General features: G+C 57.4%; 2 protein-coding genes across 3 annotated transcripts in view; both read left to right on the top strand.

The window, feature by feature from the left end:
* RASGRF1 (Ras protein specific guanine nucleotide releasing factor 1) overlaps positions 1-12,530 on the top strand; it is a 29,964-nt gene extending 17,434 nt beyond the window's left edge. The window contains exons 11-27 of one of the 2 annotated variants that reach the window (XM_042039335.1): positions 524-587; positions 851-987; positions 1,676-1,758; positions 2,415-2,624; positions 3,102-3,472; positions 3,789-3,914; positions 4,022-4,192; positions 4,528-4,640; positions 5,234-5,346; positions 5,927-5,987; positions 7,822-7,925; positions 8,291-8,375; positions 8,644-8,841; positions 9,781-9,860; positions 10,522-10,639; positions 10,914-10,982; positions 11,486-12,530. In XM_042039335.1, coding sequence (XP_041895269.1) covers positions 524-587; positions 851-987; positions 1,676-1,758; positions 2,415-2,624; positions 3,102-3,472; positions 3,789-3,914; positions 4,022-4,192; positions 4,528-4,640; positions 5,234-5,346; positions 5,927-5,987; positions 7,822-7,925; positions 8,291-8,375; positions 8,644-8,841; positions 9,781-9,860; positions 10,522-10,639; positions 10,914-10,982; positions 11,486-11,578 — 2,196 coding nt within the window. In that variant the 3' untranslated portion in view covers positions 11,579-12,530. Of the gene's footprint in view, positions 1-523; positions 588-850; positions 988-1,675; positions 1,759-2,375; positions 2,625-3,101; positions 3,473-3,788; positions 3,915-4,021; positions 4,193-4,527; positions 4,641-5,233; positions 5,347-5,926; positions 5,988-7,821; positions 7,926-8,290; positions 8,376-8,643; positions 8,842-9,780; positions 9,861-10,521; positions 10,640-10,913; positions 10,983-11,485 lie in introns of both variants that reach the window. The other variant, XM_042039334.1, reaches the window with a different exon arrangement.
* A 314-nt stretch (positions 12,531-12,844) lies between these two features.
* Positions 12,845-20,340, top strand: CTSH (cathepsin H). The gene is made up of 12 exons (XM_042039307.1): positions 12,845-13,022; positions 13,208-13,239; positions 13,338-13,443; positions 13,536-13,606; positions 14,032-14,136; positions 14,403-14,489; positions 15,080-15,135; positions 16,209-16,290; positions 16,370-16,438; positions 16,843-16,949; positions 18,652-18,777; positions 19,546-20,340. The coding sequence occupies exons 1-12, from the start codon at positions 12,950-12,952 to the stop codon at positions 19,619-19,621; spliced, it is 990 nt and encodes a 329-aa protein (XP_041895241.1). The 5' UTR covers positions 12,845-12,949; the 3' UTR covers positions 19,622-20,340.
* Positions 20,341-20,567: the final 227 nt, after the last annotated feature.

Here is a 20,567-nt window from a genome sequence, read left to right as displayed (position 1 = left end):
GCTCCCGGCTCCTCTGCTTGCTCCCTGGGCTCCTGTGTTTATTTGGGGAAGTTTGGCAGTTAATTGAGCAAGAATCTTACAGAAATTGCTTGTTACTGGCATTAAATTATCAGTTTGAAGAATTACAGTCCGTGGCAAAGAGCTGATAATTGCAACAACAGACTTCGGGAAAATTAAATTTAAAGCTCCTATTAAATAATTTATAAACAAATTAGTTGATCAGTTCGACAAGGAAAACCCAGAGATCCCAGCGGGCACAGATTTTTTTTCCCAGTGAAAGCAGGCTCTGTGCTGGGCATGGGCTGTGTGTCCCCCCCGTCCCCTGGGCTGTGAGTGCCCTCCCTGGGGGCATCGACCTGTCCCTATCCCTGGGGTGGGGGCCGAGGATAGAGGAACCTCCAGCCCCTGGGGGGGTCCCACTGCTGAACCATGACTCCCGCCCTGGGTGGGGGCTGTAATGGGGGGCCGGGGGATCCCCAGCCCCCAGGGTCCCTCTGCTGAGCCCATCTTGCCCCCCTTGCAGAATGGAGTGATCTCACTCATCGACTGCACGCTGGTGGAGGAGCCCGAGAGCACCGATGAGGACGGTACGTGGTGGGGAGGTGGGTGGGGGGTGGATCGAATTCAGGTGCCAATAGATACAAGGAATCCACAATTGAGATTTAATTAGGTTAATTATTTACTGACAACCAAGCAGACCCACACTTAGACAGACCTGACCTTCCTGGGGCAGCCAACAACCCACAAAAACCTGAATAAACCCACCTTAGAATCTGACTAAAGCCCTTGCTGGGAGAGAGGGGATGGGAAAGGCTTTCCCAATCACTCTGTGGGGTTTTCTGTTCCAAAGCCAAAACATCAGGACAAGACATTGACCACCTTGACTTCAAAATCGTGGTGGAGCCAAAAGATTCCTCATCTTTCACCGTTATCCTCGTGGCCTCGTCCAGGCAGGAGAAGGCTGCATGGACCAGTGACATCAGCCAGGTAGGACCCAGCAGGGAGGGGGTGTTGTGTGTGGAGATATCAGGATGAGGAGCTGCCATGGGATCCCTGCTGGGCTGATCCCTGCTGGGCTGTGGCATCGGTTTGGGCACCCAGGTTAACTCCTGGTTTGCTGTGTGACTGTGGCCCCACTGTGAGCCCTGTGGAGCTTTCCTGGTGCTGTTGGGGTGTCGGGATCTGCTGCAGGCTGAGGTTTTGCTTAGGTGGAACACTGAGCCCTGGGTATCCACCCAGGGGGAGCAGAGGGGTTCCTTGGGGCTGACTGGGAGCCAGGGTGCACCCAGAGCCCGGCCATTGCCACTGAGGTGTCTGGTGGCTCAAGGAGGAGGAGGTGGAGGAGGAAGGTGACACAGCTGCAGTGGGGTCTGTCCCGTCACTGCCCTCCTGCACACCTTGGTCTGGGATGTGGGTTCCTCCTCTGACTCCGACACATGGTACAGTTTCCACCTGCTCTTCATTTGCTTTCTGCAAATGACCCTGAAAACGTTTCTCCCAGGTGGGAGGAAGTGGCAGAGCTCCCAGTTCAGTAGGGATTGCTCCCTGCCGCCTCTGCTGGGCCATGGCCTTGCCTGCTCTCGTGTTGGAGGTGGGATGCAGTGAGCAGGGATGTGTCTGGTCTGGATAAAGCCAAACCCTGACTTTGTTCCCCTCCCACCCGTGTCTCTTCCAGTGCGTGGACAACATCCGCTGCAACGGCCTGATGATGAACGCCTTCGAGGAGAACTCCAAGGTCACCGTGCCCCAGATGATCAAGTGAGTGTGGAGAGGGCTGGGACACAGCTCCTGTGGCAGCCAAATGTTGCCAGGAGCCTTGGGACCTCCCTGGGACCCCTGCAGCCTCCCTGTGTGCTCTGTGGGCTGTTCCAGTGTGGTGATTAGGAGCGTTAATAAGCTGTTGAGGGATTTGTGTGGGATGTGCCTGGGGAGGTGGGAATGTCAAAGTGGAGAGTTTAGAGGAAAATAACAGTAGTAAGGAGGGGGTAAAAGTGCCAGAAGGGAGGGGCCCGGGGGCTATCATCCCTGTAGGCACTGGGGTGCAAAGGCTGTGCTGGGACACGTGTGGGACAAGGCGGGCTGGTCCCAGCTGGTGGGATGGGGCAGCACAGGGGTGTTCCTGCCCCATTCCCTGCTGCCAGGCAGGGGAAGGGGCTTGGTTTGTGTGCACCCGGGGATGGCCCATCCACATCTTTCTGCCTGCTGAGCACTCCACCCATTCCAGGGTGTGGGCTTCCAGGTTTTCCCCTGGGAGCATTCCCAGCTGCGTTTTTCATGGGGACACCCCATATGAACAAGGCTCGTTCCTGCACCGCTTTCCATGGTCTCTTGGTTTCGTTCCAGGCTGGAACCACAGATATCTTGTTTCTCTGCAGGTCTGATGCCAGCTTGTATTGTGATGATGTTGACATTAGGTTCAGTAAAACGATGAATTCCTGCAAGGTCCTGCAGATCCGCTATGCCAGTGTGGAGCGGCTGCTGGAGAGGCTGACGGACCTGCGCTTCCTGAGCATCGACTTCCTCAACACGTTCCTGCACTCCTACCGCGTCTTCACCACCGCCCTCGTCGTCCTCGACAAGCTCATCACCATCTACAAGAAGCCGATCAGTGCCATCCCTGCACGGTGAGGCTGCAGCGCTCCCTGGGACCTCTCCTGTCCCTGGTGGGGGGACCCTGCCACTGCTCTTCATCCCCTCTCTGTCCCCAGTCTCTGTACCCCCACCCTGCCTGGCCCCGATGCTGCCCTGGGACCTGTCCTGTCTCCCGAGGACCTATGGCATCTGGGGGGACTGTGCCACCACTCCTCCATCCCCTGCCTGCTGTTTCGGTGCCCCAAACCTGCCCAGCCCTGGTGCCACCCTGGGACTGTGTCACCTGCTCCTCATGGGCTGTGACACCCCCAAACAGGGCAAGGAGATGAATCTAAGCTCTGCAGATGTCCCCACTCCTGGGAGGGCCAAGTGGTGGCCGCGGGGTGATGGGGCTCTTGTTGGCTCTGCTGTACCTGGGGGGATGTCCCGGGATCCCAGTGCCATGGGGGGATCCCCACAATCTCCTGGGTAGGGCAAGTGCCAGCTCAGCCTCTCCCTGTCTCTCCAAGGTCCCTGGAGCTCCTGTTTGCAAACAGCCAGAACAACAAGCTGCTCTATGGGGAGCCTCCCAAGTCCCCTAGAGCCAACCGCAAGTTCTCATCACCGCCGCCACTCTCCATCACCAAGTCCTCGTCCCCCAGCCGCCGGAGGAAGCTGTCCCTCAACATCCCCATCATCACGGGGGGGAAGGCGCTGGACCTGGCGGCGCTGAGCTGCTCCTCCAACGGCTACGCCGGTGTGTACTCCTCCATGGCCCCCTTCAGCAAGACCACTCTGGACATCAACAAGCTGTACGTGTCCAGTAGCTATCCCAATAAAATCCCTGATGAAGGAGAAGCGACCTCAGAAAAGCAAGAGGAGTCGCTGCCAGGCAAGCAAAGTGAGTCCCTGCGGGTTTGGGGATGGGGGGCTCTGGCGCAGAGGGGCCAGTTTAGGTGCACGCACAGAGAGCTCCTGCCTCCTGAAACCTCAGTAACTTTTAATAACAAGAGCAAAAAAACCACCCAAATTCCCCCACCTCAAACAAAAAACCTGTTCCAAAATATCCCACAGAAACGGCAGAACTCTGTACCTTTTCTATACATGGTGGCCGCATCCAAAGCTGGAATGGGTTAGACTTCAGGAAAATTGGGAAGAACTAAAACGTGGCTGTATTTGTGTGCAGTGGGTGTAAAGGGGTTCCCTGTTCCCCCCAGGCTCAGAGGTGTCTGTCAGGGAAGAGTCGGACACGGATCCCAACCACAGCGATGAAGCAGAAGCTGAAACTTCCCCAACGAAATCTCCAACAACTCCCAAGTCCATCAAGTGCAAAAATTCATCAGGTAATGAGTGAGCCAAGGTCCAGGTCTGGGGGTGCCTGTGTGGTGGGGGGCTGGCACATGTGGGGAGCAGCGGTGCCCACAAGGCTGTTGGATTTCTTCTCCCGCAGATTTCTCACTGTTTTCCTACAACAACGGCGTGGTCATGACGTCCTGCCGGGACCTGGACAGCACCCGCAGCGCCCTGTCCGCTACCTCCGCCTTCGCCATCGCCACGGCGGGGGCCAACGAGGGGACTCCCACCAAGGAGAAATACCGCAGGATGTCCCTCGCCAGTGCAGGTACCTGCCCCTGAGGGAGTGCCTTTGGGCTGCCCATTTCCACCATTCCCAGATGCGTTTCCCTCCAGGCCCACTGTGGCCAGGAAGAGCCCTGTTGGGGGAGCCCAGAGCCCCCAGAGCCCCCAGAGCTCAGTGCCTGCTCCAGGCCATGTCCCGGGAGTCTGGGCATGGTGCTGCCCAAGGGATGTGCAGGTTACAGGTGGCCCCAGGTGTCCCACTGCCTCCTGATGCAGCAGCTCAGGGGTGCTCAGGAAGGGGGGTGCTCCTTCGGCAGCCCTACAGCAGCTGTGAGTGCTTCCTCAGGGAGCTGTGCTGTGCTAAGGGCTCACTGGCAGTTTCAGGCTTCCCGACGGACCAGCGGAACGGAGACAAGGAGTTCGTGATCCGGAGAGCGGCCACCAACCGTGTCCTCAATGTGCTGCGGCACTGGGTGTCCAAACACTCACAGGTGGGTGGTGGGGGCTCCTTCCCTCTTTCCCTCCCACCCTGCCACCAGGAATTCAGCTGCATGCCGGGTAGCTCAGCCAAGGTTCAGCTGAGAAGGCAATTTGGCACTGAGGTTTTAATGAAGCAAAGGAGTGTAGATGGCGAGGAGCGAGCAGCTGGGATCCCCCAGCAGGGGAACAGGGGTCACCTCCCAGTGTTGGCACAGTTGGAGTGCAGAGGAGGGGAGCTGGATCTGCCATCACCCCCCAGCTGGGTGCAGAGGAAGGGGAGTCTCTGGGTTTGGTGCCAGTTGGGATGCTCAGGATGGGGTCAGGGCTCGGGCACTGGGAGATTTCCCTGCTGTCCTGTCCCTCCCTGCACTGGTGACTGGGGGCAGTGGGAGCGGTGCTGTACTGGTTGTCACTGGGAAGTCACGCAGCTCTCCCAGGCCTGGTGATGCCGATGCAATGGAACTGAGTGAGCCTGGTGCCTTCCTGTGCTGGGATTTTTCCAAGGAAGAGGCAGTCCCTGTCCCAGCTGGGTGACAGGAGCAGTCCTGCTGGGATCAATGTCACTCCCAGCATAGTAATTCCATGGCTGTGTCGGCTTTGGCAGGACTTTGAGACCAATGAGGAGCTGAAGTTCCGGGTGATCGGCTTCCTGGAGGAGGTCATCCATGACCCCGAGCTCCTGACCCAGGAGAGGAAAGCGGCTGCCAACATCATAAGGTGAACGTCTGTGAGCAGGCGGTGGCTTTTCCTGACACTGTGCCAGCTGCTGGCTGTTTCTGCTCTCACCTGGGATCACAGCAGGCATGAGGGCTCCAGGAGGGACTGTGCCAGGGGCTTGGGAGGTGCCATGGAGGAAGATGAGGAGGTGGATGGGTGGTGCTGGATGCATTCAGCCATCAGGACGTGGTGGGTGTGACCATGACCCCCTTGGTGCGTGGCCGAGGTTCAGTGTTGAACCCAGTGGGTGCGTGGCCCTTGCTGCTGTTGGGTGCTGGTGTGACACCGTGGCTCCCATGGTCAGGGGCTGTGCTGAGCAGGGCGGCTCTGGCACTCAGTGTGTGCCCACCCCATGCTGAGGGCAGGGCACTCATCTTGCAGCAGGGCTGACACGTGGGACCGCGTGGCCTTGGCTCAGGAGCGTTTTTCTCTTTAAAATGAGAAATGGGACCGAAGGGTTCTCATGAAACACAGGCCAAGTGTTTGATCCATGCAAGTCCTTGGAGCCATGCTGCCCTGTTGGAGCTGTGTGGGTCTGGTGGTTTCCCAGCTGCAGTAATCCTTTCTTTCCATGCCATAGGACCTTGACGCAGGAGGATCCAGGAGACAACCAGATAACCCTGGAGGAGGTTGTGCAGATGGTAAATAGTCCTTTCCTCCCTCCCTGCCCCTGGTGGCTTGGGGTGGTGGAAGGGGAGCAGCCAAAGGTCCTGATGCTCCGGCACACCCAGCTTGGGGAAGAGTGAGTCTCCAAGCCCCATGTCAGGCTGCAGCTGCAAAGCAGGGAAAGGCTTTCTGGAGAGGGGCCAGCTGTGAGCACAGCTGGATCTGTTACAGGCAGAGGCAACACTAACCAGCCCACAGGCACATTATTCCCCCTGCAGTCAGTAGAATGGCTGGAGAGGGCACGGAGACACCTGCCTGCTGCTGCCTCTGCCTGCTGGAGGCATATGGGAAAGCCCCGGGGGTTCCCATCGTGTCCTCTGTGTCCCCAAACCTGCTCCAGTTCCAAGTGATGGGCTCTGGCTCAGCCATCAGTGCTGCTTCCCGGGAGGAGAGCCCTGGGAATGTGCCATGGATTTAGAACCCCCAGGGTGGCTGCAGAGCACTTCCTACCTTTCTGCATTGAAAAAAACCCCAACCAAATCTGTTCCCAGAAGAACACAAGAGCCACTTGAAGCTGGCCTGGTGCACCCGAAACACACAAGATTCTGTCCTCTGGCTCTGCCGGTGGCTTCGGGGGCGGGGGGGGGCAGTCCCTCCTGGGCTTTGTTTGAGCTGTTGCCCATAACTGTGTGTTCTGGGAACTTCCTCTGAAGAGAACAAACAAGCCCTGGGGGCTTCGCTCTGCTCCTCAGGCTGAGCAGCAGCGATCTGCAGTCAAAGGCATGGTGGAAACGGGAGGGTGCCCTGGGTTTTGGGGAGCACACCATGAGCAGAGGGTGTGTGTTGTGCTGACCCTCAGCAGGTACCTCTGGGGTGCCCGCAGCCCCCTGCCCTGCGCAGGTGCCACCGGTACCACCTGCCCCCCTGGGCTCTGGTGGGGTGTGCCCCTCAGCTGCACCCCCAAGTGCCCCTGCAGCCTCTCCAGGGGCCCTGGAGCTGTGGAGGAACCTGGCTGGTATTTGTTTGCCACAGCTTTCACAACCCCTGTCCCCAGAGATTGTGCAATGCGCTGTTGCCTCGTGCTGGGCCCTTGTGTGCATGTGTGTTGACCTTGGGGGGTTCTTCTGTGTCATCAGGGCTGTTTGGGGTTTATTTGGGCGGGATGTCTGTGGGGTTTGTTTTTTTTTGGTGGCTGATCTTTTCCCTGAAGGCAGCAGGGATGGAAGTGCTGCAGGGAGTGGCACCAGCCTCGTCCTAGTGCTGTTGTGTGGGGGTGGTTGTGGGGGCATGTTGGGTGCTGGCCTGAGCTGTGACTGAGGATCGGGTCTCAGTGATGTCTTTGTGATTAGTTTGAGGACAGTCACCACTCAGTGACTCCACGCAGGTCTGGACCTCAGGCTTCGGCTGTCACCCCCAGGGTGGCTCCATGTGGGGGGCACCCTGAGCCCCACCCGTGTCTGCGAGTGCTGCTTGGCCAGAGCCAGGCACTGGGGACATGGGTTATCCCTGTTCCCCTGCTTTTCTGGAAATCCCTTGGAAGAGCCATCTTGCCCCTACTGGGCAGGAGCAGGCAGGCAGAGGCAGTGGTGCTCCTGCTGGGATCCCTGGGTGCTTTGTTAATTAAGCAGCCAAAAGGCTGTGTGAGTAAATCCGTGGGGTTTGCAAGGCTGGGAGGAGCTGGCACTGCGTGGCACAGATGTGTTGTGGCCTGCGCTGCTTCTGGACCAGCACAGCACCGCATACCCCGGCTCCGCTGGGGAAAAGCCTTGGTTTGGGAGCCCGACCTTGGCTTTGGGTTTGCGTTCATGACACGTGGAAGTTCTCACTGTGCTCCTGCCTAGTGAGCCCCATTGTCCCTCTGTCCTGCAGGCTGAGGGAGTCAAAGCAGAACCATTTGAAAACCATTCAGCCCTGGAGATCGCAGAACAGCTGACACTGCTGGATCACCTGGTCTTCAAGAAGATCCCATATGAGTGAGTGATCCCCATTGGTCAGGAAAGGTGGCTCTGGTCACCCAGAGGCTCACAGGCAGCCTGGCTGGGCTGACCCCAGAGAGTGCAAAGCCTCCCTGGGCTTTGCCAGTAGCCCAGACTTGGCCCAAGTGCAGATTTGAGTCCTGACCCTGTGGCTTCTCTGCCGGCATCCCCAAGGTAATCGGCTCAGGAAGACCCTCCCACAACCATCACATTTTCAACCACATCCATGTGGTCCCTTTCCAGAAGCGTGGGGGGCAAAGACCCTGGGATCTCCATCCTGTGTGGATGCAGTGGAGCTTGCAGGGCTTGAGCATCCCATAAAATTGGGAAATAAGAGTTGACCTGGCCACTGTGGTTTGCAGAGAGTTCTTCGGGCAAGGCTGGATGAAGCTGGAGAAGAATGAGAGGACTCCATACATCATGAAGAATACAAAGCACTTCAATGATGTAGGTGCAGCCGCAGGGCACAGGGGGATGGGCACAGGGGAGGCAGCTCAGCCCCCCTGCCCCAGGGCCTGGGGTGTGTGAGGGTCACCTGCCCCACGGGCCTTACCTGCCTCGGGGACCCAGTGCAGGTGGAGCATCTCCTGGTGCAGTTGCTCCTTCTGGGGCTGCTGCAGCGCAGGGAAATCTGAAAACTGCTGTGAGGCTGGAGGACACAGAGCTGTGCCCAAAATCATGCTAAGGCTCGGGCTGGGCGCCATGTCTCCCCAAGGTCAGTAACCTGATCGCGTCAGAGATCATCCGGAACGAGGAGATCAACGCGCGGGTCAGCGCCATCGAGAAGTGGGTGGCAGTGGCTGACATCTGCCGCTGCCTGCACAACTACAACGCTGTGCTGGAGATCACCTCCTCCCTCAACCGCAGTGCCATCTTCCGCCTCAAGAAAACCTGGCTCAAGGTCTCCAAGCAGGTAGGGGTGACCCCCTCCTGGGGAGGTGGGGGGTTTGGTGAGATGAGTGGGATGGTGTTGGGGCAGGATGAGACAGGCATCGAAAAAGAGTTAGAAAACAGAGAAAGGTGTTTCAGGTTGTTCTCAGGAGGGAGGTGGTGTGTGGGCAGCCAGATCCTGCCTTGGAGTTGCGTTTATTCATGGAATCACAGGATTTTTTGGATTAGAAAAGCTCTCTGAGACCATGCAAGTCCAACTGTTCCCTCAGCACTGCCAAGGCCACCACTAACCCATGTCCCCAAGTGCCACATCCACATATCTGTTAAATCCCTCCTTGGCAGCTGTGCCAGGGCTGGACAGCCATTAAGAAATTTTCCCTGTATCCAGTCTAAACCTCTCCTGTCACAACTCCTTTCCCCTTGTCACTTGTTACCTGTGAGAAGAGACTAGCCCCACCCTGCAAGTCAGACGTGCAGTTAAACCTTTCCCAGAGAGCCCCTGCACACACAGAGAGACTCTCTTTAACTGGTTTTCTGGGCTCCTCAGACCAGTTATGGATGAGCAGAATGAATTCCTGTTTGAGGTATGTGGTACAGGAGTAGCTGGCACTTACTGGTGTGGAGCCAGACACAGCTGAACCAGCACCACTGTGGGCTCCTATCAGCCAGGAGCAGTCATTTTTTCCTATAAAATGATAAATCTGTGAATGAAAACAAGTGCTGATGAGGGCAGAGGTGGGAGCAGGGGGAGGAAGCGAGTGCACAGCCTGCTAACCAGTAGCCAGGTGTGATGGCCAGGGCACAGTTGTACCTGTGGAAGTGTAGGAGCAGCTGATGGGGTGAAGTGCCCTGGGCAGGGTAGGAAGGAAGTGACCCTGTGGCTCCACAGGCTTCACCCCCTGGCCGCAGGGAGCGGGGGTTCTTCCAGGCCCCCACAGAGCAGCACTTTGGTTTCTTGCAGACGAAGGCTCTGATTGACAAGCTCCAGAAGCTGGTGTCGTCAGAAGGCAGGTTCAAGAACCTGAGGGAGGCACTGAAAAAGTGAGTGAATGGTGCTTCTCCTCCTCTCCTGTGGCTGCTGCTGGCTGTTGTGGGGTCTGCAGTAGGGGGGGACCTGGAGGTCTGCTCCCAGGATCATTTGGAGCCAGCACTAAAGGGTGTCCTGTTGAGCCAGAACAGTGGCTGGCAAAGTGATCCCCAGGACTGAGCTGCTCCTTTGTGCAGCGTGTGGAAAGATGGGAATGAAAGGGACTGCAAAGGGAAAAATCACTGCCAGACACCAGAGAAAAATTTTCCCCATCACTGTCATAGAATCTTCAAATCCCAGAATGGTTTGGGTTGGAAGGGACCTTAAATCTCATCTTGTTTCATACCCCTCTCTGGGCAGGGCCCCCTTCCACTAGACCATGTTGCCCATGGAAGCTTCTAAAGGTCTTCCTGACCCTCTGTAAAAGCTGCCCTCAGCTCACCTCCTGCATCCCATGGCTTTGTGAGGGGCACAGCCACAGGTCTTGCTTGTCCTGCTGAGCTGGTGGGGACGAGGCCCAGGAGACCAGCAGCCTTCCCTGGGAGAGCTTTCCTATATTAGAGAGAATCCTTCCAGTTCTGCTGACTGTGGAGTTGCCCCCTTCTCCCCTATCCTGCCCCAAGCTCCAAAATATGGTACTTTCCTCCCTCATTTCTTTCTGGTTTACTCCCGAAGTTGTGATCCTCCGTGTGTCCCCTACCTGGGCATGTACCTGACTGACCTGGCATTCATCGAGGAGGGCACCCCGAACTACACTGAGGATGGCCTGGTGAACTTCTCCAAAATGAGGATGGTGAGTGCTCCAGCCCACTGGCATGGGTGTACGGGGCCAGGCTGGGGTGATGTGGTTGTGGCCAGGTCTGTGTCCCCTCAGCCTTCACCTGCACAGCACCAGGCAGCCACATGTGTCCCCTGCACACACCTGGGGTTGTTCCTACTGTCTGGAAGAGACAAAAAGGCCCTTTGCATTGTGCTGTGCTGGGTGCTTCTGCCCTCCCAGGCACTGGGATGGGTTCCCCAGCTGATGGCTGAGCCATGAACACCTTCTGTGCTTTATCCCTGAACAGATCTCACACATCATAAGGGAGATCCGCCAGTTCCAGCAAACCTCCTACAAGATCGAGCACCAGCCGAAGGTACAGCCTTGTCCCCAGAGCTGCAGGCATGCTCTGCTCCTCATCTCCCGCTTCCATCACAGCATCTAAGCCTTCAGTACCAGGCAGCTCTATGCTGGAGTGTGTTGGCGGGGGGACAGGGGATGGAGGTAGGCTGCGGGGGCTCCAACAGACTCCCCTGTCGACCCCCAGGCAGTTGCAGCAGAGGACTTGCTGCAGAGGGCAGCTTTGATGGACAGGACAGCCGTCAGGCCAGGCTCAGAGGGCTCTGGGGGTTGCACCCTGGACACGCCAAGAAAGAGCTATTTAGGGGCAGCACCCCCTCCCCAGGGAGCAGAGTGTGTCCCGCCACCCCCACTGCCAGCACCAGCTGGCTTCTGCCTCGTGGTGGCCCCAACATGTGATGAGCTGAAAGGTCTCAGCCAACCTCTGCAGCAGGTGCCTCATTTACCAGGGTTTGGGTGCTTCAGTTCTCAGGGGTTTGTGCTCTCCCAGCCCGTTAAGGGCTCCGCTCCATTTCCCAGGTGACGCAGTACCTGTTGGATCAGTCATTTGTGATGGATGAGGAAACCCTTTACGAAGCTTCTCTGCGAATAGAGCCCAAACTGCCTTCCTGAGCGCGGCGGCGGCCGCCCGTGTACACTCGCTATACCATACTGTACATACCCGTTCGTTCCATGGACGCCCTGGAGTGACTCCCACGTCTGTGCTTCTCCGAGCAATCCGCCCCCGCCCCAGGCCGCACTAGACCTCACGTAGGATTTCCCGCCCTGGTTAAGGTTTAACGCATCGACACTTCGCTGGAGTCCCGGGTTCTTTTCGATGATGTTACTTTTGTCATTTGTTCCTCCTGGGGGGGCTGGTGGTCGGGCAGGTGAGTCCCTGTGTCCCTGTGGGGCAGGTGAGCCCTGTGTCCCCACGGGGCTGGTAAGCCCTGCGTCCCCACGGGGCTCTGGGCAGCACAGAGCAGCTCTCACTCGGACAGTGCTGGCGGTTACATCCCACGGCAAACTCTGTAAGGTGGGAGAAGGGAACACATTAAAGGTTGTCCCTCGGTGTGAGCTGCCCTCTCTGTGTGTGCCACCCTCGTGCTGGCCAGGCACGGGGGGCCCTGGCTGCTGCCCTGGTCCCTCCAAAGTTGGGAAGATGGAAGCATCCCCTTGCCTCTCCTCGCTGCATCCAGCTCCTGTTGATATGCTGTAGATCCGTACCCTTGTGCCCACTCTGAGTACCATGACGTAGAGTTAGAGATGACGAGTGTTTTTATTACATCTACTGTAATCCTGGCTAACCACCCGCTAGCAGGATATAGTAATGTAGTGCTTATTCTGTGAATAGTACCTGGGTTTTTTACATTGTACAGTCCCTGACACGGTTCCCCGGCAGTGGCAGGCATGCTCCACTCACACACTTGCTGTAAGCAATACCTCGTGGTATGGGAATTCTCTTTCAAACCCTAAAACTATTTCAACTTACAGCTTGTTTGGGAAAAATATTTCCATTTTTTTTGTAAAAATATATGTTTCCTGATTACCTCTTGCTAATAAATCTATTCTATCTCAGGGTGAACCGGGGTTTGTGATAGTTTTACGGGCGGGATAACGCCGGACCCGCCGGGGCGCGGGCTCCGCCCACCGCTGGGAGGGGACAGCCTCACTCAGTGCCCCGCCCGGTCCCGGTGCCCCGCCCGGTCCCGGTGCCCCGCCCCGTCCCAGCGCCCCGCCCCGTCCCAGCGCCCCGCCCAGTGCCGGTGCCCCGCCCAGTTCCAGTGCCCCGCCCAGTGCCGGTGCCCCTCCCAGTGCCGGTGCCCCGCCCGGTCCCAGTGCCCCGCCCGGTCCCAGTGCCCCGCCCAGTGCCGGTGCCCCGCCCACCCCGCCCGTTGTCCCGCCTCCTGGCAGCGGCCCGGCCCATTTCGACCCCGTTCGGCTCGGCTTGGCGCGGGTCGGTTCTGCTCGGTCCCGTCCTTCCCGGTTCGGCTCGGGGCGGCCATGGGCTGGCCCGTGCTACTGGCCGTGGCCGCGCTGCTGGCCCCCGCCGCCGCCTGGGAGCCCTCGGCCGAAGGTACAGGGGCACCGGGAGGGCAGGAGGCGACCTGGTAGGGCCTGGCCTGGGCCGGCACGGCTCGGTTCGGTCCCGCTCGGTTCGGGCTCGGCCCGGCCCGGCCCCCCGGGCGCTCCCCGGTGCGGGGGGAGGCGGCGGCAGAGCCGCGCCGGTGCCGCCGCTGACGCCCCCGTTCTCTCCCGCAGAGGAGCAGCTGTTCAAGGCCTGGATGCTGCAGGTGAGGCTCGGGGCAGCTGCGCCGCGCGGGGAGGGCCGGGCCGGGGGTCCCTGGAGCGGTGGGAGTTTGGGGTGCCCTGACGTGCGATGTCCCCGCAGAACACCCGGCGGTACGGCCCCGACGAGTACCCGCGCAGGCTGCGCATCTTCCTGGGCAACAAACGGCACATCGAGGAGCACAATGCTGGCAACCACAGCTTCCAGAGTATGAGCTCCGGCCCCTGCCTGGCCACGGCCCGTGCCGGCTCTGAGCGCCAAGCCTCGCTGAGCAAAGTGTCCCCTTTCTCCCCCTTCTAGTGGGTCTGAACCAGTTCTCGGATCTGACCTTCGCAGAGTTTAAAAAGCTGTACCTGTGGAGTGAGCCCCAGGTAAATCCTGGGAGTGCGGGTTGGCAGGGAAGGAGGGGGTCCAGGTGGACCCCGTGTGTGGGGCTTCTGCAGTGACCTGCACCCGCTGCTGGGCCAGCACCCATCACTGTGCTGCCTGCAATCCACTTTGATAAGGTCACGTCTTGTGCCACCAGCACTGGGGTAAGAGCAAGGTGAACCCTCTTTCCCATCTTCATGGCTTTCAGCTGCCTCGACCCTGGCTCCAGCCGAGCTGTTACTTCTGCTGTCAGCTCCCTGAGCAGCCAGGGGTGCAGGCTGGTGGTGCCCTCTGGGGCTGGCCTGGGGCTCCCTGCTGTAGTGGCCAGTGTGTGGGGGCTGGTAATCAATCCCTCCACCCCAGGGAGGGGAGCTGTCCTGGGCCACTGGCCTGGCAGCTCACCACAGCCCTCCTGCCTCGCTTGCAGAACTGCTCAGCCACCAAGGGGAACTTCCTGCGCAGCTCTGGGCCATATCCCGACTCTATCGACTGGAGGAAGAAGGGAAATTTTGTGACACCCGTGAAAAACCAGGTGAGGAGTGTGTGACATGCCCAGAGAGGGGCTGATGGCTGCGGGCCGTAGCTGAGGAACAGTGCTGGGTGCCTGTGCCACAGGGGAACTCCCCCGGAGCCACTCCGTGCCTGCGGTGCACTCTGGGCAGGGGCTGAGCAGAAGGCCAAGCCCAGCTGGGAGTGGAGGCTCTGCACCCCTGCCGTGCCCCTCTGCCCCCGTGTTTTGGGGAGGCTGGTGAGCCTGCAGCACATTCCAGAGCAGTTCCTCTCCTGTTCCTAATGTAGGGTGCCTGTGGGAGCTGCTGGACCTTTTCCACCACAGGCTGTTTGGAGTCTGCTATTGCCATTGCCACAGGAAAGCTGCTCTCTCTGGTAAGAGATTTTCCTGGACTTGGGCAGAGCCATTTTTGGAGCAGGACGAAGCCGGAGGGGCTGGAGGCTGCTGGGAGCAGGCATGGGGAAAGAAGCTGTGCCTGGCCTTGCCAGCTGGCTTGGGACCCCTCACTGCAGGCAGCACATTGGGACATGTTGGTTTTTCAGCTCCCAGAGGATTTATATTCGTGAAGAACCAGAAAGACAGTAGCCACTTACACAACTTACCAGAATAACTGAGGGTTGGGTGTGTTAAAAACAAACCTGACCTTTGACTGAAATCTCAGCCAGCCCTTCTGTGGGGGGACGGATTCCCGGCAGGCATAAGGAGGAATGCCTCTGGCAGCCATGGCATCCCAGGCTGCTGGCTCCAGGTCTTCCTTGTCCACCTCCCTGGGACATGGAGCCATTTCCAGGTGACTCCCAGTGGGTGAACAGGCAGATGCATGGGTAAACCAGTACTGTGGTTGTTGTTACAGCCAGGTGCACAGATAAACCAGCTCTCAGTTCCTGCTGTGCACTTGCTTTTTGTGTCACTTACTCTGAACACAGATGTGGAATAATCACTGACTCAGAACCCTTCTCCACAGGCGGAGCAGCAGTTGGTTGATTGTGCCCAGGCCTTCAACAACCACGGCTGCAGTGGGTAAGTCAGGGAGGGTCAGAAAGAACAGAAATTAGAATATCTTATATCCTGTGATTGACAGCTTTCCTCAAGATCTAGTGTCAGGATCCTTCCACATCATAGAATGGCTTTTGTCTTCCCTTGGCTGCAGTGTGTCAGGGGAAGCAATTTTGGATTTGGTTGCTTATTTTAATTTCACCCTTCCTAGAGGTTAGGATGTTTCACTAAATCTCCAGCATTTCCCAACCTCTGCTGTTCCTCATTTGTTAGTTTTTATCTGAGATGTTTTTCACGTGTCTTCCGACAGGGCAGCCATAGGCTGGGCTCTGGGAGAGCAAGGGGAGTTCTGGCTGTTGTTCTGCCCCTGGGTCACGTGCGTCTCATGGCACCGTGAAGAACCCACAGAAACCTTAGCTTCCCCTTTGGGAAGTTCCTCGTGGCTTTGCTAGAGAAGGCAGAGAATAGAGCTTTCTGACAACTTCTGTTTTCTGTGAGATAAGCGGTCCCAGAGGGACGCTCAGAGCTGAGCAAAGCCACTCTTGGTGCTTTTTATTTTTCTTGTGACTCCTCCCTAGGCATTTCCACATCAGCACTCCCTGATCATGCTCTCTTGTCTTCCCTCCTGAGATGTGCATCTGGAAGGTGGCCAGGGAAGGGAGCAGCTGGTTGCTGGAGATGTGGGTCTCTCATCATCCCCCACCCAGGCTGGGCAGAGGGCACCAAGAAACACCTTTCAGCACATGAGGCTGGTGCTGTGTGGGCCGGCTGACCTCATGCTGTCAGGGCTCCTGGTGTTCTTCAGGGATCTGGTACCTGGAGAATGAGATCTGACCAGGCCAGACAGTGTGGTGGGCCAGGCCAGGAATCCCAAGCAGGGAGATGCTGCAGGAACAGACTGGAGTTTGTGCCTCGGGAGGCTCTGGGATAGATGCTGCCCTCCCCTGTCTCCCTGGCTGGTGGGAGTGATCTGCAGAGCAGGGAATGTTGATGGCCTTGCTCTGTATAAGCATCCAAATAAGAACATAAGAATGCAAATTCATCATTACCATCCTAATTAATTGTTACCATCCTAACTGAGCTGTGTTGTCTCGCAGGGGCCTGCCAAGCCAAGCCTTTGAGTACATCCTGTACAACAAAGGGCTCATGGGGGAGGACAGTTACCCGTACCGAGCCAAGGTATTCCCAGCGCAGCCCAGGCCATTGCGGTGGAGCAGGGCCCGGCACAGGCTCCAACAACTCCTCTCTGTCCCCACAGAACGGCACCTGCAAGTTCCAGCCCGAGAAGGCCATTGCCTTTGTCAAGGATGTTATCAATATCACTCAGGTGAGGCCCTGAGGGCTGCGTTTCCAAACTTCCAAGGCTGTGCCAAGAAGGTGCTGGGATGCCCCAAGGCGTGCCGGGCTCTGCAGCTGGAGCTGCAGCCTGTGTGCTCCTAGCAGAGAGCGAGCTGCTGTGCACACTTCTGCTCTCCTGCGCACCTTTTGGAAGGTGGCACCAAGGAAGTGCTGGAGCCAAAATACAGGCACTGGGTTCCTGCCTGCTTCCCACAGTGGGTGCACCTCCAGGCTGGGACGAAGTCCCAGTTCTCATCTTAAAACTCAGCACTTGATTCCTTGTCTAAATGCAGGAAGCTGGGGTTATCCATCCCCCCGTGCCCTGGCTGCTGGACCTGGACTGGTCCCAGCACAGCCAGCAGATGATGGATGACCCTGGATCCTTTCTTGCAGTATGACGAGGACGGCATGGTGGAAGCTGTGGGGAAGCACAACCCAGTGAGCTTTGCCTTTGAGGTGACGAGTAACTTCATGCACTACAGGAAAGGAGTGTATTCCAAGTGAGTGTGTGAACCTCATTTGGTGGGGTGAGGGCAAGGGGAACGTGTAGGGCTGGAATCACATGCGTCCCTGTTTCTCCTGCTGGATGCAGGAACACTGCACTGCATTCTCACACTTCCTTTTAAGTTAAAACAGAAAAAAATTAGTAAATGGAGCCTTGATTTACTGGTTCCTGAGGGGATGAGAGTGCAGCACAGGGGGGAGGGCTGTTTGCTAGGAACCTGTCCAGCCTGGAGACCAGATTGTGGTGGAATGAAGGTCAGCAAGTCTGGGAGCTTGAGAGACTTTCTGCAGCTCACCACAGGGCTGGGGGGGCCTGTCCCAGGGCTGATCTGTGTCTGAGCTGGGACAGTGAGAGGGTCAGCCCAGCTGTGGCAGCTGAACACATCTGGTTGCTTAGGGTAAGCCCCAACCAAAGTGGATTTTCCATGGTATCAGGGGAGCTCCTGCAGTGCCAGAGCTCAGAGGGGTGGTGGTGAGAAGTGTGGCTGCCCTTTCCCTACGCCTGAGCTGGCACCTCTGCAGGTTGTGCTTTTAGGCAGGGTCCGGCATCGCTGCTCTCCACAGGGCAGGTTCTGCAGCACCTCACCTCAGTCCTGTCACGTGGTGCTCTCCTGGACAGGTAGGAGGAACAGCAGAGAGAAAAAAAAGTTTGGGATATTAAATGACCCAGCAAGTCTCGAGTGTGGTGTTGGCTCCATGGCCAGGGCAAAAAGGCACTTGAAAGGCTGATCAATATACATTGGAAAGATGAGAGCTGACTGTGCAGGACAGATGCTGTTAGTAGCCTAGCAAGGGGGAAAGTGCATGTTTGGAGAAATAGAAAAACACTTTGGAGTAAGGAACCCTCAGTGACGTAGAACTGCAGGGAAAATGAGAGTCTGAGCCTGAGGGATCTGCCCCAGGGAGCTCTCCGGAAGGAGCAGATGGTGGTTCCAGTGGCTTTGCTGGACCAAAGTGATGCCAGAGGTAACTGCCAGCCTGGGCAGGTGTGGGCTGTGAGAGCAGGGACATGGTCTGAGGAACATGCCAGGAGCAGTTATCCTGTGGATTTACAGTCTAAGGTGGATTTAAAGTCATAGTGCATATGATGCAAAATTGATGCTCCAGTGCTTTCAGCCCAGAGCAGCTGTTAACAGATCAAAAAAAGAAAATCTGAGGTGGAGATTATTGATCTTTTCCTGTGCTGCAGTTTGAAAATGTTTAAAAATAGATGCTCTTGAGGTGGGAGCCTGTACCATGAGCTGTCTTGTTTCATGCCACAGGCAGCAGCTTTCAGCAAGTGCAGTTTAAAGGTTGAAAATGTAGAGGAAACATGTATTTAGACCCAAGAGCTTGCTGTTCCTGTGCAAAACATGAAACAGTGCCCTTGAACTTCAGGGCAGCACAAACCAGCACTGGGAGGCACTAAGAGCTGCTGGTTTCCATTGGGAAAATTCCTTTGCCCTGTAGTTTGTCTTGGTGGGCTGGGAGCTCAAAAGTCCATGGATTCCCTAACTCCATATATGGCTGGTAATTTCAGAGTGGAGAAACAGAGCAGTGTCTCCTTTCCTTGGCTTCCCTCCCTACTCTCCACAGCTGGGAGTTCAGAGCATCCCATAGTTCTGTTTGCAGAGTGTAGTCAAGACTTCTGGCTTGACTAATCCCTGACTAATTACAGGATGCTTTTCACACAACACATCTGTGTTATTTTCCCTGCAGCCCACGCTGTGAGCACACCCCTGACAAGGTGAACCACGCCGTCCTGGCCGTGGGCTATGGAGAGGAGAATGGGACTCCTTACTGGATCGTCAAGAACTCCTGGGGCCGGCTGTGGGGCATGGAGGGGTAAGGGGGTCCTGGTGCCCACCATGCTCTGCCTGTACCTGGTGAAAGACACCACGTGCTGGCATTCCACTCACCCTCAGCCCCAGGCCACCCTTACACTCTCCAGCTGAAATTCAGCAGGTGGGAAGACACACGGAGACTCATCCCAGTCTGGGTGGTGACATGGCTCACAAAGCCAGTCCTGGGGTGACTGGTCAAGCAGAGCCTTGGATCAGTGGAGCTGCTGTGGTCCCTAGGGCTCAGCCAACCTGTCCAGAGCCAATGGTTCACCTGGCTCCTCTCTCCTGGTCTCATGGCTGGGGGAGAACAGGTTGTGCCAGGAGCGAGTTTCCAGCTTCACAATTGTTTCCAGCTGCAGGTGAACTTCTTGGGACCCAGGTGCTAATTCTGCAGGGTGTAAGGGGGCAGGGAATGGCATTGCCTGGAGAGCTGCGGGCAGTTCCAGCCCTGTCACAGGTATCTGCTCCTTGGGCTGGGATGAGGAAGGGGCTGGCACAGAGAGAGCAGTCACCTTCACAGAGTCCCAGGCTGGTCTGAGTTGGAAGGTGCCTTAAAGCCCATTCTGTTCCACCCCCTGCCGTGGGCAGGGACACCTTCCACTATCCCAGCGTGCTCCAAACCCCATCCAGCCTGGACGAGGACACTTCAGGGATGGGGCAGCCACAGCTTCTCTGGGCACCCTGTGCCAGGGCCTCCCCACCCTTACCTGCCATGCTGGCTCTGCCGTAGGAGGGAACGCTCACTCACACCCATTTCTCTCTTTTTTAGGTATTTCCTTATTGAACGAGGCAAGAACATGTGTGGTCTCGCTGCTTGTGCCTCCTACCCTGTTCCTCAGGTGTAGGAGGGCAGTGCAGGCTGGGGACAGGGGACAGGGCTGGAGTGATTGATCGTCTTCCAATTTCCGAGTGCTGAAATGATGAAAGGGAGAACAAGGTGCAACGCCTGCCTGCTGAAAGGTGTTACCTGCAGGCAGGTTCCTTGGCTTGCACACACCTCCTGCAGCAGCAAGAGCTGTGCCTCCTCTCTTCAGCCAAACCCACGCGTGCTCCTGTGCTGGTGCCAGGTTCCCTCCTCCTGCTCCCAGCCTGTGTTCCCAGGCGTGCCTCCATCCACCTGTCCCGACCCGGGACACCTGGAGGGGCAGCAGGGGCCACTTGGGTGCTGAGAAACCACACAAGTACAGATTTAGGGCACACAGAGCTCCCCCCGTCCTTCGGGTGGCTTTTTTGCAATCACCAGGTGTAAATTTTAGCGATTTTTAAATTTTCTTTGAAGGCAATTTCCCTGTCCTCTAAAGGAAGGATGAGTGAATGCTGTAATTTGTACGCTTTATCTATTTTCATGAAATGTCTGCTATTTTTTTGTATTAAAAATAGGGTATTTTAATGCACATAGAGAAGAAACGGGTGACTTTTCTTTAACCCATCAGTGAAGACGCGAGAACCTCGGTGCCGATTCTGAACAGGCGCTGGGGAAATGAAACCGCGTGTGAGCAGGGACACGTCTGTGTTACTTCACGCTGAAATCTGCCACCGACAATAAAGCTGCCTCGTCACCGGAGCGCTGTGCTGTGAGCTCTGAGCGGGGGGGGGTGGGGAGGCCGAGGGGCTCCGGCCTCCCCACGCGTTCCAGCGTGCCCTAAGACGGTGCGAAGCGTCACCTCCTTCTCGGGAGTACGGAGCGGAGCTCTGCGGCGGGGCTCAGCCGGGGCGGGGGCCGGGGCCTCTCCGCCCCTCCCGGCCTGAGGGCGGTGCCGCCATTTCCGGGGCGGGGCGGGGCGGAGCGCG

The sequence above is a fragment of the Corvus kubaryi genome, unplaced genomic scaffold (assembly GCF_017639235.1).
Source record: "Corvus kubaryi isolate FWS band 111438036 unplaced genomic scaffold, C.kubaryi_AGA036_p1.0 37394, whole genome shotgun sequence".
Lineage (NCBI taxonomy): Eukaryota > Metazoa > Chordata > Aves > Passeriformes > Corvidae > Corvus > Corvus kubaryi.
The sequence above is the reverse complement of the archived record's forward strand: the minus strand, read 5'-3'. Positions and strand labels throughout refer to the sequence as shown.